The 17833-nt window shown below is 36.9% G+C and overlaps 1 protein-coding gene and 1 long non-coding RNA gene across 4 annotated transcripts in view; one reads left to right on the forward strand and one right to left on the reverse strand.

Annotated features, from left to right (window-relative positions):
• The window catches only part of dpyda.1 (dihydropyrimidine dehydrogenase a, tandem duplicate 1), a 153162-nt gene extending 149436 nt beyond the window's left edge, over window positions 1-3726 (reverse strand). Inside the window, exon 1 of one of the 2 annotated variants that reach the window (XM_017473660.3) lies at window positions 3261-3713. In XM_017473660.3, coding sequence (XP_017329149.1) covers window positions 3261-3299 — 39 coding nt within the window. In that variant the 5' untranslated portion in view covers window positions 3300-3713. Of the gene's footprint in view, window positions 1-3260 lie in introns of both variants that reach the window. The other variant, XM_053682147.1, reaches the window with a different exon arrangement.
• Window positions 1797-13800, forward strand: LOC108268621 (uncharacterized). 2 transcript variants are annotated; one of them, XR_006982798.2, is made up of 4 exons: window positions 1797-2730; window positions 4289-4467; window positions 8114-8329; window positions 13538-13800. It is a non-coding gene; the product is annotated as an uncharacterized LOC108268621 (long non-coding RNA). The 2 variants fall into 2 exon arrangements; XR_008396845.1 differs by having other exon boundaries at window positions 1797-2454.
• The last annotated feature ends 4033 nt before the right edge of the window (window positions 13801-17833 follow it).

A 17833-nucleotide genomic window follows, 5' to 3' on the forward strand; every position in this document is an offset into this window, starting at 1 on the left:
TAACTCATGGGTCATGATCCACTCCCCCATCACCATCACCACCACTACTACCGCTAAAGAGTCCTGTGGAGCCTGGATGCCACAAAGTACATGGCTTGTCGGTGGGTAGTTTTAGAGTCGAAAACAAAGGGCAGCAACTAAATCAATCCAATATTTCCAAGGTTGTAAACTATAGAACGTTGTAATGTTACAAATGTCACAGTGGTACAAATTTCAGTTCTGCCATTGCTCTCCAAATAAGCAGCTACAAGACTGTGTCATGTCAGTGGTCCTACATGATGCATACTTTCATGTCTCAGAGCACAGTTGTTCTTTGGAGGTTTGCCTTCCAATGGGCACATATTCCAATTTAATGTCCTACCCTTCAGCCTCTCTCTCGCAACATGAGCATGCTTGAGATGCTTGCAGCCTGCCCTGCCACCTCTGATGGCCAGAGGCATAAAGACACGGTCACATAGGGACGATCGGTTCCTATGTGGCCCAACCAAGGACCACGCAATCTGGGACATATCCACCATCCTTACACACATTAAGGTTATTGGCCTTAAAGTGAATTCAGTAAAATGCTCACTAAACCCAAAGCACATCGCACAATTCATTGGTATAAAGCTAGATTCACTGAGAATGCTAGCCAACCCTGTCACTGTAACATACAGCAGACATGATCGTGCTCGCCAGTCAAATTTGTGCGCACTCTCACCGTATGTTCTACCAGCTCTTGATAAATATGTTAGAACTGTTAACTGCAGCTGCAGAGATAGTCTCTGTAGGCCTGTTGCAATTAAGACTTTTCAGAAGTGGGTTATCAGCCTGCAACTAACCCCAAATAACCTCTAACTAATAATCTCTAACTCGGTGTAGGAACGAGGCGGAGGGGACAGTGTGATGGAACAGCTCACGGTATGCATGAACACATGCACAAAAACGGTTATCCAGGTGATTCTCACCAACCCTAGTCATCATGGGTGACATTAAGGGGGGCAAGCGAGGGCAGGTGCCCCCCTCCCATATCATCATCCATTTATTGTAGTCATGGAGTATCAGATTTGAAAATTGTTTAAAATTATGTATTTATATGTACATCTCCACGTTGATAGCGGGCAACAGAACAAAATAAGAGCAGTTACATATTAGCAGTTACACCGAAGAGGACCTGACATATATTTGTCATCACTATGGATTTCCAGAACAGGAAACAAATGCAGAATTGTCACTTTTCAATGCTATGCCAACTGTAGAAGTGAAGCTTGAACGACGATTGTCACTGTTCAGACTCAAAGCTAGTCCACTGTCCAGTAAACTTTGGTAAACTTTCTTGCTTGCGCCAACTGAAAACATACATGAGAAGCACCATGAGACAGGACAGGAGAGACTCTCGGACATTGCAGTACTAACCAATGAACAGGCCTTTCATGTGGATTTGGATAAAACAGTTAATTCCTTTGATGTCATGCCTGGTGGACGCTGTGTAGCCCTTCACTAAGGTATGTCGTTGTGTTGATACTGAAACTCGTTTGCTTAAAATTTCTGCGAATATTTTGATGAGGCAGGTACAAAAAGACTCTTAATTTTTTTTTCTTAAACCCAGCCAATACCCCACCCCCCCACCCCCACACACACAACCTCCACAAACTCGAGAGTCAAATGTCACCCATGCTAGTGATATTCTGTTCACAGAAGCACAGTTATTATTACTCTACATTTCTCCTTTCAGGTTTCTTTAACAGTGAATATATGATACATTCACCCTTGCAATTTACAGACTGCCTATAGTCTCTTTGATTGTTTTGGGTTTTCCTTCATAGCTCTAATGATTTTTCTGTCAGCAGCTGCTGTGGTCATCTTTAGAATGCATACACTTCATCTTTTTATTAAGGTAATCCATATTATATAGGTCTCATTTTTCTCCAATGGCTATAAATAATCCTACATAACCTGTATTTTCTTTCTTATCATGCACGCATGTTCACTTGAAATACAAATGTCATTATTATGCAATCAAAAATATATATTTTTGCTATTACTAATATCTACTAAGATATAATAATGTAATAACTGAATAATAAATCATTCTTTTTACTTGGATTCTCTGACTGTGTGATATTTTATGCTGGGCAAGGTGCTAGAAAATTCACTCACTGTCCAATACCTTGCCTGGTAAATATTGGCTTTGCAAAACCTTCAATTCTGCTTCACCCAGAAAACAGTGGTCAAAGAACTATGTGCATATCACTCGGAAGTTCAACCTCGGTCGCATCAGTTAATCATAAACTTCTCGGATACAATCGCAGAGGCAGACTTTACAGTAATATACATTGCACCATCTGCTTCAGTCCAGCTCCAGTAACACTCATCAAAGCACGTATTGATGTGCTGAATGCAGAATGGTTTGTGCTGACTTCCAGTGATAGGCTGGATTTTCCTCACCACCTCCTAAAAGTCTCGGTGGACAACGTAAGGAACACATGACTCACATGACTTGAGAAGTGGTGTACATGGCAAATAGTTATAGACTGCAGGAATGCATTATTTAACAGTAACTGAATTAAGCCGAGCATAGTAAACAAAGCAAGCTAGACAACTAGAATAACTCAGAATACTATTATTGTGTTTATTATAGCTGGTCTTTTTAGAATATAACTGCTTCATAAAAAAGATGAGTAAGCCACTTTTACGGGGAGAAAAGACTAAGTAATTAAAAGATGAGCCAGATGTCTGAGAAAAGCCTAGGTAAGGAATAATTACAGTCGTTTCATTATGAATTTCTAGGTTGCTCATAAAAGTTTCTGGGGCTTTTTTTATTTTATATATATATATATATATATATATATATATATATATATATATATATATATATAGCAACATAGGCTATTGCATCACAGCTCTCGCATGCATGGCATTAAAGAGAAGAACTGCAAATAATCTAAGAATAGTTACATTTTTGCACAAAGCTGTGCAACTAACTTTTACCAAAAACTTTGTTGTTGTTGTTGTTAATGAAAAGGAGCTTGCGAGCACCACATTCGACTTTTTAACGATAAATATGAGACATGAAAGAAAGCATTAGATCATTAAAATAAATTTTACAAAAGAAGATATATAAGATTTATAAAAGAAGATATAGAAGATTTATGCTGAAAGACTGGGCTGCAGGCATGACTAGGCTATATAAGGAATTACCGAGCTGTAGAAATGGTAAACATAAACATGGCGAGGAGTGAGAATGGGTAAACAGGAGCAGAGAGGAGGAGTGTTTCTACCTCGATATCCGGCAAGTCCTTGCTCAGCATTCTAGCCATTTTTTTTTTTTTGTCGCGGAATCAAAACAGTTCAAAGAACATAAAACAATATAATAAATGAAGATTTAAACAAACAAACAAACAAACAAACAAAAACAATGCAGTCGTGAAGTCCAGCGAGCTCTGTGTGGCGTTGCTAACGCGTCTGAAGGCTCAGGAGCAGCGAGCAGAGACTCCACTACACACCGCCACGGCTTCCTTCCTTCCTTCTCACTTTCCCCAAACCGTCCTTTTGTGGTTCCGAGAGCCTGGAAATGAGCCAAAACCAGCACGGATTCACTGTTAAAGCACCCGAATAACGTACAAAGGTTCCAAGAGGCAAGGGGAGGAAAAAGTCATGCAGTCCCAGGCGGGACTAGGGGAAGTTTAGCAGCAAACTTTGGACTGTTGTTGCACAGGGCGGCGATGCGTGTGAGCACTGACAGCTCCAGAGTCTCAGCATGACTGACAGAGCTACCATCTGTATGAGGGTCATTTTTTTACAGAGAGGAGAATTGCGATCGTGAAATCGTGCTGAAAATCGAAACTACCCAGTCTAGTCGCACCAGCATGTTCAAATCTCAAGTATATCCCATTATTCGATGGTAGAGGGGAGTATAATTGTGTGCATGAATGTTTACTATGGGTCTTGAGCAAGCATCAGGTCTGGAAATCTCTTTCACTTTTTTTTTCTTTCCAATGCAATTTAGTTTTGTTTGCATGGATGTGTATTTACCCTGCTCAAGAAGAAAATAACAATAGAAACCATCGTAGAAATTCTAATGGTTTTCACCACAAATACCATTACAAACCATCGGCTAACCATTAAACCATTACCATTATTGGTCCTTAATGGTATCCACTAGACATAACATGCTACCAATAGAAGGCAGATTGTCAGTAGAGACCTACAGGGACCATTACAGTTAACATTAAAACCAGGATAACTCCCATTATAACCATTAAAACCATTACAAATTCTATGAGGGTTTCTATTTTTTTTTTTTCAGCAGGATATATTTAAACCCCTAATGAGCAGTGGCAATGAAAAAAAAAACTCCCTGAGATGATCTGAGGAAGAAACCCTGAGAGGAACCCATCCTCTTCTGGATGACAGCAGATAGTGGGACTATAAATCACTAGGCTACTCTTCCACAGTTGTGGACTATAAAACCAAGCAGTACAGATGGTATGATACAATCTTTTTCTTTATCAATACCTTGAGTATCAGCTTATGTCAATAATCATTTGATTTTTTTTTCTTTAAAAGATACAAAGCTTTAACAATTTTTTTTTCAACTGAAGCACATCACTTCAAAAGAAAATGCAAGGAAAAATACATAGTTAATAACATGACACACAAAGTCAAAGCTTTGTTTATTCGGTTAAACTCTTTCATACAAAAATCACATACATGAATATAATAAATATAATAAAGTATAGAGTTTATATATATATATATATATATATATATATATATATATATATATATATATATATATATATATATATATATATATATTTTAATCCAAAATACAGTCAGTGACATAAATAAAGTTTACAGTATCCAGACAGTATCATTTGCAGTTTATACCAAATGATAAGTACAGTTTGTCCCAAAAGTTTCCATATATTGGGGAAATGAACACTTTTTAGTAAAAAGTCTTCCAAAATGTTTCATACTTAGTTTATATTTTTCAGATAGACTTTAAGACGAAAGAAGAATGTATTGAAATCCTTCTCATGGCTGGATCAGGAAGCTGTCGCAAGCTTGTGATAAACTTTAACAGGAAACATGGCAAACACATCACACATGACACTGCTGCCAAATTTATTAACAAGTTCAGAAAGACTGGAAGTGTTGCGGATCATCCAATAAGATATAGGCTCAACCGACATGGTGCAGGCAAACATAGTCCCCTATGTATGGAGACTTTAGGGACACCCTGTATTTTACCTATTAACACCTAATGACTTCTTCTATACTTTACTTAGCAAGGGGCAGCATGGTGACACAGCAGTTAGCGTTGCAATCTCTTTGGACCTTGGTTCAATCCTGAGCTCAGGTTACTCTCTGTGTGGAGTTTCTGTGCATGTTCTCGCTGTGTCTGTGTGGGTTTCTTCCCGCCTCCAAAAAAAACATGCCATAGGTGGATTGGCTATGCTAAATTGTCGTAGGTGTGAACAAGTGTGTGAATATGTGTTCATGGTGTCCTGTGATGCACTGGTGTCCCCTCCATGGTGTGTTTCCCACCTCAGGCTCAGTGTTACTGGGATTGGACCCTGATCAGGATAAATTGAGCAAAAAAACAACAACAAAAAAACTTCCCTGCAAACTGCACAAGGTGTGGGTAGCCATCCATGATCTAAAACCAGATGTACAAAGATAACAATAGATGCGATTCACATTCACACAATTCATACAAGTTTTCAATTCATTCATGCATACATTGTGGATCAGATTCAGCTAGATTCTTTGAAAGTCATAGTTTACACATTGCACATTCCCATTTAATTGACTTGTAGTGAACGTTGGTCTGGGATTTCACAGTTAGGCTGCATCCGCCCTGAGATAACAGAAGCTGATTGACTGTTTGAGCAGTCAGACCCGGGTAGCTGTTAATTTCCCGTGCTCTGGATAAAGTTTCTATCTTGTAACTTGCCAGAGACTGACTTGCCATTTCAGATAACATTGTCAATTCTTTTTCTTTTTTTTTTTTTGGAAGGATAAAAGCTCTCGTCAAAATATTTTTCATAATTTGAAAGTAAGTTGATAAGTTGTCAACCTACTGTCAACTGCCCAGATATGTACCCTTTTTTTCTGATGATGCAGCAAAAATATAGCCCTTGAGTTATGTAAATGAGTGTGCAGCCTCGAGGTGTGGACTGCAGGCCCTCATGAGCCATGATGTATACTAGTTGATATCACTCATTTTTTATTTGTTTTTCAGCAAATTTCCCAAATATATGGAAATCAATATGTTTCCAACCCCTATCCAAAGTTGGCAATGACTTCAGTCAGTATTTTTCTACTGTAATCTCTTATTTTGTACTGAACTCTAATAAATATGTAGCCTTTTGTTTCTGTCCTCAAAAACATTACTTCTCGTACATCTTCGCTAATTTAGGTGTCCAAAATCCATTTTAAAAATCTGTTATGAATATTTCTGAATAAAAAATTTAAAACATTTTTTTTAATAGATAGATAGAACTTGCTAAATAGCTATACATTGTATCCTGTATCTATATAATGTAAAAGTTACCATTTTATTTAAAAAAAGATTACATTGTATTTTTTTTTTTTTGTAGTTTTACTGATGACGGTACCGATGTTTCTCACCAATCGTCATAGTTTCTTTATAGTAGTAAATAGGAATATAAACATTATGAAAATGATTCAGTGATTTGTTATGCTTTCTTGCACCGGTATACATGTGTCAAGACTGGTGTTTGAAATTGTGTCACAATGTTGCATTTAAAACAATTACCTGTGAATAAAATCCCGTTCCTCATGATCCTTTTCACATGTTCAGGACAGTCTCCAGCTTAATGTGATCATTCCCGCTTTAAGATTGCATGTCACTGAGTCGGTGAAGTTCTCTGCATATTTTTAAATAATTTCTCATTATTACTTGGAAATGGGAACATTTTTAATCAGGTCATACAAATTTCATTATAATGCACATTTCATGACTAATTGAGTCCTTTAGTCTCTTTTCTAATAGTCTACATGGTAAAAAACTGTCCCTGAATTTTGACACATGCAGCAAGTAGTCATCTATCCTCTGAACAGTATTTTCACCCTGTTGAAACCCTGGAAATAGAGAGTGTACCATTACATTTAAACTTCTGGGGTAGAGAAATGAATTAGGAAGAATTGGCAGTTGTTCTCACACATGATCTGACTTTTAAATTCGGCGGTATGTCAGCATTGTGAAAATCATCTCAGCACTGAAAAAATATCAGCTATCTGCTTATGCTGAGTGGGTGCCTATTATTTGCTGGACTATTTAAACACTGTTAGTTGGTGTCTATCATTATTTTAGTTCAGAGAATTAAAGAGAAATAATGTTTGAACTCTGTGTATGCTGTTTGAAATTTTGTTTTGTTTATTTTTTATTTACCTTTTACAGTTTTTTAAAAGTATGAGATTAACAAAAATGTAATTAATTAGATAGAAAGATGAGAAGCAAAGAATGAACTAGGATATAAACAACGTTTAGACTTTGTTGTTCTACAAACCCAGTGTGTTTGATATTAATATTAATATTTATTTATTATGCATTGAGTGCTGGACTTCCAGGTATTCTGCTTTGATTCGGTGGAGTTGCACACTGCTGTGAACAATGGTGTCATGGCAGCATTGTGTCTCTGAACCACAAAATAATGAGCATAACCAGCACGGCCTCTGCTGCATACAACATCTAACACTGACTTCTCTACACAGACCACTGAACTCTTTTACTCTATAGTTGTATAGTTACTGTATCTATCTATCTATCTATCTATCTATCCATATATATATATATGTGTGTATATATATATATATATATATATATATATATATATATATATATATATATATATATATATATATCTGTTCACTATTGCACAATGGACAAATTGTGAAAAAAATAATTTTATATTAAGCAATAGTCTTGAATTGTTGTCTCCCCTTTTATGTGTGATGATTCCTCTAAGAAGTGTCCATTTTAAAACTAATAAGCCTGAACATTTTTCCTATCAATAATGGATGACATTTACGGGTAGGCTATGGGTGGAAAATCGCCCTGGGATGCGGCTGCTTCTCCTCACTTTATTTGGCTGTGTGACAGGATCCATAACCCGCCCTGAGTCCCATCAAATGATGGCGGATGAAGTGTCATCTTCCCTCTCGATGCCTTTGAGAAGTTTCACCTCTGCAGGGAACTGTCATCAACCTCCCCTCCTTCTCTCTCTCTCTCTCTCTCTCTCTCTCTCTCTTTCACTACCTCCCACCATCAAGTTACTGATACAATCACAGGCTGGTTGAGCTGGCATATACGCAGCAGGTGAGCTGGTTCACTTTATGTCCCTATACATTTAAGACCTCTGTGTCCTGCTCACCTGGGAAGCATCTTCTCCATGTTTGTGTGTGTGTGTGTGTGTGTGTGTGTGTGTGTGTGTGTAAGCGCGTGATTTGTGGGTGTAAGCACATGCCATTTATTTGTTCCTTTTTCCTTGCAAAAACTGTGCAGATTGTTCCATCAAGAATATGACCTGTGTTTAAATATGAATATAAATTAGTATATTTAAGAAATAACCTTTAAGCTGTATTATAGTCTCATCTAAACCAGGGCAGAAATCCCATTCTGTCTTAATCTGGATGAACTATGGAGAGCTCGAAATGCATTGATCATAATTATGATATTTCATATAGAACATCATACTGAATTCAGTTTTATGTATTATCTATTTGTGCAGAGTGCTAATTTATACCAAATATAACAATAATTTGAATGCAAGAAACCACCAAACATTAATCCCCTTTCATGATGTCCTTCACATTTATTTGTCATGTCCTAAGTGACATGTCATGGTATATACAACATTTACATACAAAGCTTCAAATATAGTAATGCTTATATTTGTAAAGTAATTATTATTTCGCCCTCCCTTATCAATTCCACTTTCTGGGATAATTGAGCTGTAATTTAATTGGTCCAGTGACCCTTTACATAATTAAATGTAATCAAAGCGATCTGTCGGCAAGTGGCAGCGAACAGATGTTGTGTTTCAGTGGCGTAATCAGTCATCGATTGCTGGCCTTCAGTCCATCACAATTACCTTGATTTGCGCAGTTCAGAGTGTGTGTCCCATCGTCCTGAGTGAGTCTGTGGCCTCCACGATCAATACTCACCTCCAGCAGCCTCTGCTCTCTTCTCTGACTCATCTGTGTATTATCTGAGATGCTCTGGGCAGAGCTCTTGCTCAGGTGCACGGGCTGCTCAGTGCACACAGGCCGCAAAATGCATCTTTAGGTTTGTCCTGTTCATAAGGAAGACGCATGGGTGAACCCAGAGGTATATTTCTATTACTGTTGTTCTGTAGAAGCCTTTCTTTCTTCATGAGTGTCTCTCAAATCCCTAGACTGTCATAAATGTTTTATCCTTCAAGTTCAATGGCTTTCCATTTTACGCTCTGGACAATAGACGCTCACTGCTAAAGAAATCAATAAGAGACAATGAAGAATTCATGCTAGCTGATATGATGTAATCTCTCATTGTTACCTGGATAATATCTAAAGGCTACGTGACTTCATCGGCCAGTACCTCTTTGTGCTGTCTTTCTGTCTGTCAGTTTCTGTCTGTCAGTGAGGCAGTATGGCTGTGTGGTGAGACAGAATATAGTTCATCTGCTCTTTCTCATTGGTTTCGTCAGCGGAGCCTTGCAAGTGAAATAATTAGATCAAACAATAGGATTAGAGCTTATTGCAATATAAGAGGCTCCTGCAGCTGTGTCTGAGTTGCGCTACTGAAGAGTTGATCTCTCCGGATGACAGAATGGCACTTCATCAGTAATTTTGGTCAAAGCTCTATCTGCCCTCAGCAGGACGCACAAGGAACAAAAGGTGCAGGCGAGCTCAAATCTTTTTGTGATGAAAATACGGGTGTATCCACTGTAATAAAAGAGCATCCCAGATAATAACAGAATTGTTTTGAACTGTTTATAATATTGAATTCTTCACACATAACCAGCAGACTAATACAGATCAAGTAAGCAATATTTTCATGTTAGTAGAGATTTTTTTCTTCTTCTTCTTCACAAAACAAGGAGCATCTCCATGGCCTTGTGCCTGCAATACACACCAATAAGGTCAGACAGGATTTAACTGTGGGCTTAAATGTTTTATTTATAGACTCAAATATCATTACAGCAGTCCATCAGGGAGCCCACAGGCTGTTGGCAATAAAAATGGCATCTAATTAACAAAGAGCACAGTAATGGAAGCCTGTATTCAACACTCACAGCACATTTATATTTCACAAATTCACTCCAGGCTATTTACTTTTCTTGCACTTTTACAGAATTCATGAATTTCTCATGTTCTCCCATATTATTGAACAACAACAAAATAGTCATTTTTAACTTTAGGACAATCAGATTCTTTGTGTTTCTGTTCATGTACAGTACAACAGATATAAGATTCGTGAGTGTAACATGCATGTAAGAGTGGAAATCTCTCAATCAATTTTTAATGCTGATTTATAATTTTTGCAGTAGACATACTATTTGCTGGTGGTAAGCTTATTCTCTCTCTCTCTCTCTCTCTCTCTCTCTCTCTCTCTCTCTCTCTTTCTCACACACACACAAACACATCCATACACACAGCACACACTGTTCAATTCCAGTACACAGCAGCTTAAAAACTCCAGTGTTTGGAGTTGCAGGACATTCCTGCCAAGCAACCAGCGCTCTGGTGCAGAACAACAGATTAGCAGAGAGTGGAGAATCCTGGCTGCTACCATGATGAAACTTCATGGAAATAACCTGCAACATTTGCACTTTAGCTGGAGAAAATGCTTGCCCTTCCCTTCATCTAGCCACCTGCTTCAGCTCTCTTACTGCATTGTTGGATAAGGAAAACAGAGCATTTTCTCCCAATCCTCTCGTCACACCGTGTCCTCATATGAACCCCACATACTCTGTATACGAAATACATCAGCTATTGCCGATATTTCTGGGAACAACCTCCCTCGGTCCATTCTTAGCTTCCTCGAATATCCACTTTATTCCTACTATACCACAGAGACCAAATAAACATTAATTATAAATTAGCCAGCTTGTGCTGTTGCCAGTAAGATGGACAGCTCTTGCAAATACTTCAAAATGAAGTGTTATTCTTAACTGCAGGTCAGTGTGAAACTCATGTGTCAGCTGCCATAACTGCTAATTAATTCTGCTCGCAAACTAAGCCGTCGACAGTCTCCATCTGCCAGTGTTTAACCTGGGAAAGAGCTATGGGTCGTTTTGTCATGCTCTCATTATGACAAAGTGCTCACCTGTAATTACGACTTTAAACGGAACATGGGAAGATTGAGTAACTTTTATACCTCTGTGTTTAGTTTTTATTCCTTTAGAATTTGATAACGAACGGCAAAGGGCTCGATTCGTGCAGTAAAGTAATTCTGACAGTGATGTATTGAGTAATGTGGTGCAAGAGCAAATCAGCAATATTGAGTAATTCAACAGTTCTAAAGAAATTCAGCTTCTTATTTGTATCAATAGTCTGTTGGAGTTTTTTTTTTTCATGAGGTCTTTGGTTTAATCAGTAACTCCTTCACACCCAGTAAGTTATGATGATCATGGTGATGATGATGATGATGATGATGTCAGCACCCAACATCAAGATAAGCCACTGTAATATCTTGGCCTGAGAGAACATCACACTCATGTATCATCCATAATGCAATACTAAATAAGCTTGTTCCAAATGGCTGCCTGCTGTCTATGGCCTGGATCAAGGCCGACTGAGCTGAGTCACAGTATACTGGACTCAGATAGATAGATAGAAAGATAGATAGAAGGAGAGAGAGAGAGTAAGAGAGAGATATAGAGATGAGGATAGTCACAGTGCCACTCTCCACTCTGGAAGTTGACTGGGGAACTCCACTTCCTCTTTATGCTACGCTACTACATAGACATGAATAGCTGAGTAAGACAAGGGACTACACTTCTGAGTCATATCAAATGCACACAGTTAGCAAAAAAAATGCACATGAATGATAGATGTACATTCTAATAGAGGTTGAAACCATAACTAGAAATTCTAAACCGTGCCCAAACTCCCTTCAAGTTCAGATTGCATTTCATATACATGAAGTGTATTCAAATATGTTTTTGAGGCCCCTCCTTCTAACCGTGTTCCCCTAGAATTGTCACAGTATTTCACATCATTAGAGACGGTCCTGCTTATCATTTACAATAAGGCAACAGTAACTATTTTAACAGGGGTTATAAAAGAGAAAGAGGGAGGATCACACTCCGAATTATATTGTTGAGGCAAGTGAGGATCATACTAGCTGTCTGCACACCACCATGTCTCTAATGTAATATTACAATTTGAATATCCAATCTCTTTTCTCTCTCTCTGGCTCTTTCTTTCACCCTGAAAGAAGCCCTCATGGTGCTACAATGGGAAGCATATTCTTCTGTTGCTCTTTGCACATGGTAAAGCCATTCACACATCAGCAAGCTTCTCCTCAGTGTCTTGAGACTCAGTAGATAACAGGAGTCTAGGGCAAGCGTGTGGATGGCCCTGCTTTGCATTTGAATGATACACCAGAAAACATCGCTGGATTTGTCACCGTAGCCAACAAAGTGGAACAATCAGGAGACCGTACACAACAACCTTACGCCAATGTGATAAACAAATCCATTTCAAACTGTTGCGGGTGAAAGTGCTTTCTAGAGATTAAGATGAATTAGAAACTCTGCTTAAAAGCAATCGAGTGTAATTAAAGGTGTTTGCTGGTTTCAATAATTTCTCATTTAACGGCAAAATGTCCCAGTCATTGTAGTGTGGTTAAATTTTAACACCTTGCAACAAAACTTAATAAAATGACAAATGACATATTAAGAATAATAATAATAAAAAAACGCATCACTTTTTTTCTTCCATAATGACTAATTTAAGCTATTATAGAAATGTGGGTAGGATATTTAATCTCAGTATATCATGTAAAATATTACGCATGAGAGCAACAAAGTTTTTCCAAGTAATGAACGTTTCTGCATTAAAATCCGATCAAGGATATACATCCTATTTCATCACAATGAGCCTCATTTAGGGATGAAGTGAATTGGCAATAAAAGTGGCCTGACAGTGCAATAAGAGCTCCTAAGCCCAGAGGCAGAACTGGAACAATCTTGTGCTGGTACTGATTATTCCTGATCAGTAACATTGAGAGAGAGAGAGAGGTTTGTGTAGCTTTAACTTGCCTTGCAAATGTACATTTATTTCTTGTCCCCCATTTTGACAAAGATGCTCTGCAATAAGATTGAGCAACCTGTGTTTATGAGAGAGAGATATACTTAAGAGCCTCAGTCTGAAATGTGAGCCCACGGGGTGGGGGGGGGGGGGGGGGGTGGTGGGGGGGGCATTGAGCATTTAGGCGATCTGATTAATCATCCTGATTAATCTCTCTCTCTCAATTTCAATTTCATTTTCTCTCTCTCTCTCTCTCTCACACTCTCTCTCTCTCTCACTCACTCTCTAGGAGGTGTTAGCTCAGGAGGCCAGGCCCTCATTAAGAGTGTGCATCCTGGGAGAGACCGCAGTTTACAGACCAGTGTGAGCAGAGGCGATGAATGAAGAGCCTCATTCATGAATTATCACCTTATCTACCTCAAACCAGTCTTCAATGCTGCACACACTCTCACACATGAACTCACAGGTTCAAGCATGTCCACAGACGTGCACACATCTACCAGGTGAACTAATGGTGTATTAATTATGAAAACAAATACATGCATCTCACAGAGTGAATTTGTGTTTGTGTTTTTATTTATTTATTTATTTATTTATTTATTTATTTTTACAGTAATTTTTATTTCAGCATTAAGCATCCTTCAACTCATTCCAGTCACTTCTCTTGAGACTGCTGGGGATTTTCCAAGCTGAAATGGTTTTTACTCAAACTCCTCCTGGAGAAATATTAGTCACAAGAGTTTGTGAAGTGGGGTGAGATAAAGGAGTGAAGAGGGAGAGAGAGAGAGAGAGAGAGAGAGAGAGAGAGAGAGAGAGAGAGAGAGAGAGAGAGAGAGAGAGAGAGAGAGTGCAATCGCACCAGAATGGGATGAGTGGTGTCCATGGAGAGTTTGGAAGCAGTGGATCTGACTCCTCCATTCAATCTGTGCAATCTCCAATCCTAGGTAAATAAATTGCTTTTTAAATATATTGCTTTGGTACTATCTCTGAAGCACTGATGTGGATACATTTCATACACTGCTATTTAAATGAACCTTAGCTCCAGCAGGCAGAACGCTCTTATTAAAAAATACCTCTGGGTTGGATCGACCAAGCTAACCTGAAATAAATCGATAAAGTACACATGGTCCTCTTATACAAACCTGGCTAAAACATTCAAACACATAAGCTAAAAATAAGTAGCATGCACATAATTAATGTAATGGACTTTAATGTGTGGTATCAGCTCTTAGAATCAGTATAATGATGATGTGCGCCTGTTCTAAGAGTCAATAAGCCTGAGGATATGAACTTAATGTCTGCCTGTGCCTTTGTGTTCTGCTGAGGGGAGGCAGCCGTCGGAAATGCAGCTCGCTAATGCAGCACATTTCCAATTGATTAATGCTGCAGATCTTATTTGCAGAAACCACATTATGTTCCTGAAGGAAGTTGAGGGAAGACGGGGAATCAGTAGAGCTACACACGGATATATACTAGAACTCCCATAATAGCATGTACTTAAAGGTGTTTAGGTTCTCCTCTTGTACGAGCTGAAAATATAATGATCGAGCTGAAGAGTCCTCAAATGGATTCCTATTAGTAAACATTATAGCTAGATGATTCATGCTGTATGTAGGTGAAAAATAAAAATAACGAAATGAGGACATATGAATGGGTAGGAGGTGATATGGAGCATTCAGGCAGCTCAGTAGTATATAGGGATAGTAGTCCCTACTGTCCCTTAATCGTTTTTCTGATAGATCTATTGTGTATGCTCTAAAACCCCATTAGGGGAATAGCATCTTAAATAAATACGGACACATAAATAATTTATTGAATTTTTAATTAATTAAAAAATATAATAAATATAATAAAAATATTATGAATTTTATCAAATTGAATATATATATATATATATACTGTACAAAAGTTTTAGGCACATGCAAAGAAATGCTGTAGAGCAAAGATGCCTACAAAATAATGAAATTAAATGTTTCTACATTAAAAAAAATAAAAATACCGTAAAGAGCAGTAAACTAAATAAAACTAGCAGTCTCCGGTATAATTAGTGCAGTTTTATAAGGAAATGAGCTGTAAGTTTTATTGTGCATCTTGCAGAACCAGACACAGTTCTTTTGGAGACTTTGACTGTCGCACTTGCTTCTTATTTTTGCAGCAAAACCCAGCAGCCTTCATTGTGTTTGTTGTCTGAAAAGTGTCTCTTACATAATGTGCTGCTTTCTTTACTGACATACAAACATTTTTCTGTAACATTTAATTTTGTGCTAGAAAACTTACTGCTTGTAAATCTAAAATATTTTTTGTACTGACTCGATAATGTAGAAGTCATAAAATAAAAAACTGTAACAAAGTTTGTACTAAAAATATAGGGTTCCTAAAACTTTTGCACAGTACTGTATATTATATATGTTTAGAATATCCACCTGACCCAAAAGAAAAGGTAAACATAGCCAGTTTTTAAGCTCTGCACTAGACTCAAATTTAGACATATTTAGTTACATTTATTTTAATTAAATTCATAATTAAGGGTATATAATTACATGGGATCATTTGACATTATTCATGCTATTCATTTCAAATCAGGAACTATTCGCAGACAGTTTTAGCCATAAATCCATGGTGATTATGGCAAATGAATCAGACTCTTATACATGCTGGCCAGTCCTAGCGTATGTGTGAATGATGTGCACTGATAGGGTTTGACAGAGAAATATATTCATGTAAATGTGCTTCTCCTAGCATGTGTTAGGCCAGAGCAGGCAAGCTTGAGTAGGTGTTGGCTAGTGAGCTACGCTCTGGAGTGTAAATGGATTAGTGCAGATGAAGCAGGCAGAAGAGCTTAGGCCACAGTTAGAATAAACAGGATAAACAGCGATAATCTGCCCAAATGTGATAAGAACATAGAAATCGCTACGTACCTATAATCATACACATTATCTTAAAAATCTGTGCAGCTTAAAATAAAGTAGTGACATAAAGGGCTGATTTGCATTTTGAAATAATGTAATGGTCAATGTTTTATTTAAGAAATTAGCTTTTTGGTGAATATGTAAATAGATTTGAGATTTCTGAAAATCTTGAAATGAATATAATCCTGAAAATAATGTATTTATTATTATGATTAATATTATGATGATCACAATGGTGATTATTATTATTATTATTATTATTATTATTATTATTATTATTATTATTATTATTATTATACTGCACTAGGTCTCTGAATATTTATATTAAAACCAACATTCTTACACCTGAGACAAAATATACAAATGCATACATTTCACTTAAATACAGCTTTATTTATTTAAAAAAATATAAACATATGAATATAAAAGGCATTCTGTTTGAGGATCCTTGTGGTATATAAACACAGTATTCTCCAAAGTGTACTCACTGAGGTCATTTGAATAATGCCAGTAGAAGAGACCAAGTGATATCATTACACTTCTCAATGAGGTTATTTATCAACAATATTAAATAAAATCTGAATCCACAACAAGCAAAATCTTCCTATTAAAACATTTTAATCAATGTAAATGACATCATAACAGCACAATGCATATTCTTTACTAGAATATTTTTTTCAGTGGAGAAAATTTTGATGAATATAATGAGTATGATATAATGCCCAAATGATTATGAATATAATCAGTAGCATAGATAATCAATAAAGGACAGATATTCCAGTTGTTTAGGGGGAGGGGAATATGAGCTCAGTGCTTTTTTTGTGTGTCTGTTGCTGCAGCCTGCATGCTGTTATATCCTTTTCATTTGGATGATTTGGAATATTAAGAATTATTTTCTAGCGTTATTTATTAAAAAAAAAAACAAAAAAAAAACACCGCATGCTTGGGGTATTCATGGTGTGGGATTATTAAAAAGAGCTAAGATACAACAATTTATTATTTCTGTTAGATATTACAGTCTGAATGATTATTTATATGATCAATTTCACTGCAAATATAATGTGCATTTATTAATGCTCCCTTAAATGGATTGATGTGGTATAAGAGCATATAATAAAGCAGCGCAGGATTTTTTTAAACCAGAAAATGTCAAATAAAATAAATAAATAAATAAAATAAATAAAATAAAGCAAATCTCTTGTTTAGTTAAATAAAGCCTTTTACAATTAATTAACATTCCCTCTTAAAACAAACCTATACTTATGCCAGGAAGCAGAAAATATAGTGAACCAGACATATCATTTTTCAGTTTTGTGGGTACCCTAGTGGTAAAAGGCCATAACATGTACTTATGAGCTTTTCCTACACTCTCTGTTCATTAAAGCACAGCCAAAAGAATGATAATTACAGGGTGATCAAGAGGAGAGCCACTGAATTGTTTTCTTTAGTCTGTCTGAAATGCTAATGTGTCATTTCAATGTGCTTAATGATAATTAACAGTAAATTGGACTGTTTGCTGATTTTTTAAAAAACTCTCTATTAATACATCCACATTTTATTCCTCTCGGAATAACATATCCTTGCTTTTTTCATGCAATTTAAAAATAAGGAAAAATACATTCGTGCCAAAAAAAAAATAATCTCATGTATATTTATAAGATTTAGCATGTCAAGTA

This window comes from Ictalurus punctatus, chromosome 1 (genome assembly GCF_001660625.3).
Source record: "Ictalurus punctatus breed USDA103 chromosome 1, Coco_2.0, whole genome shotgun sequence".
Classification (NCBI taxonomy): Eukaryota; Metazoa; Chordata; class Actinopteri; order Siluriformes; family Ictaluridae; genus Ictalurus; species Ictalurus punctatus.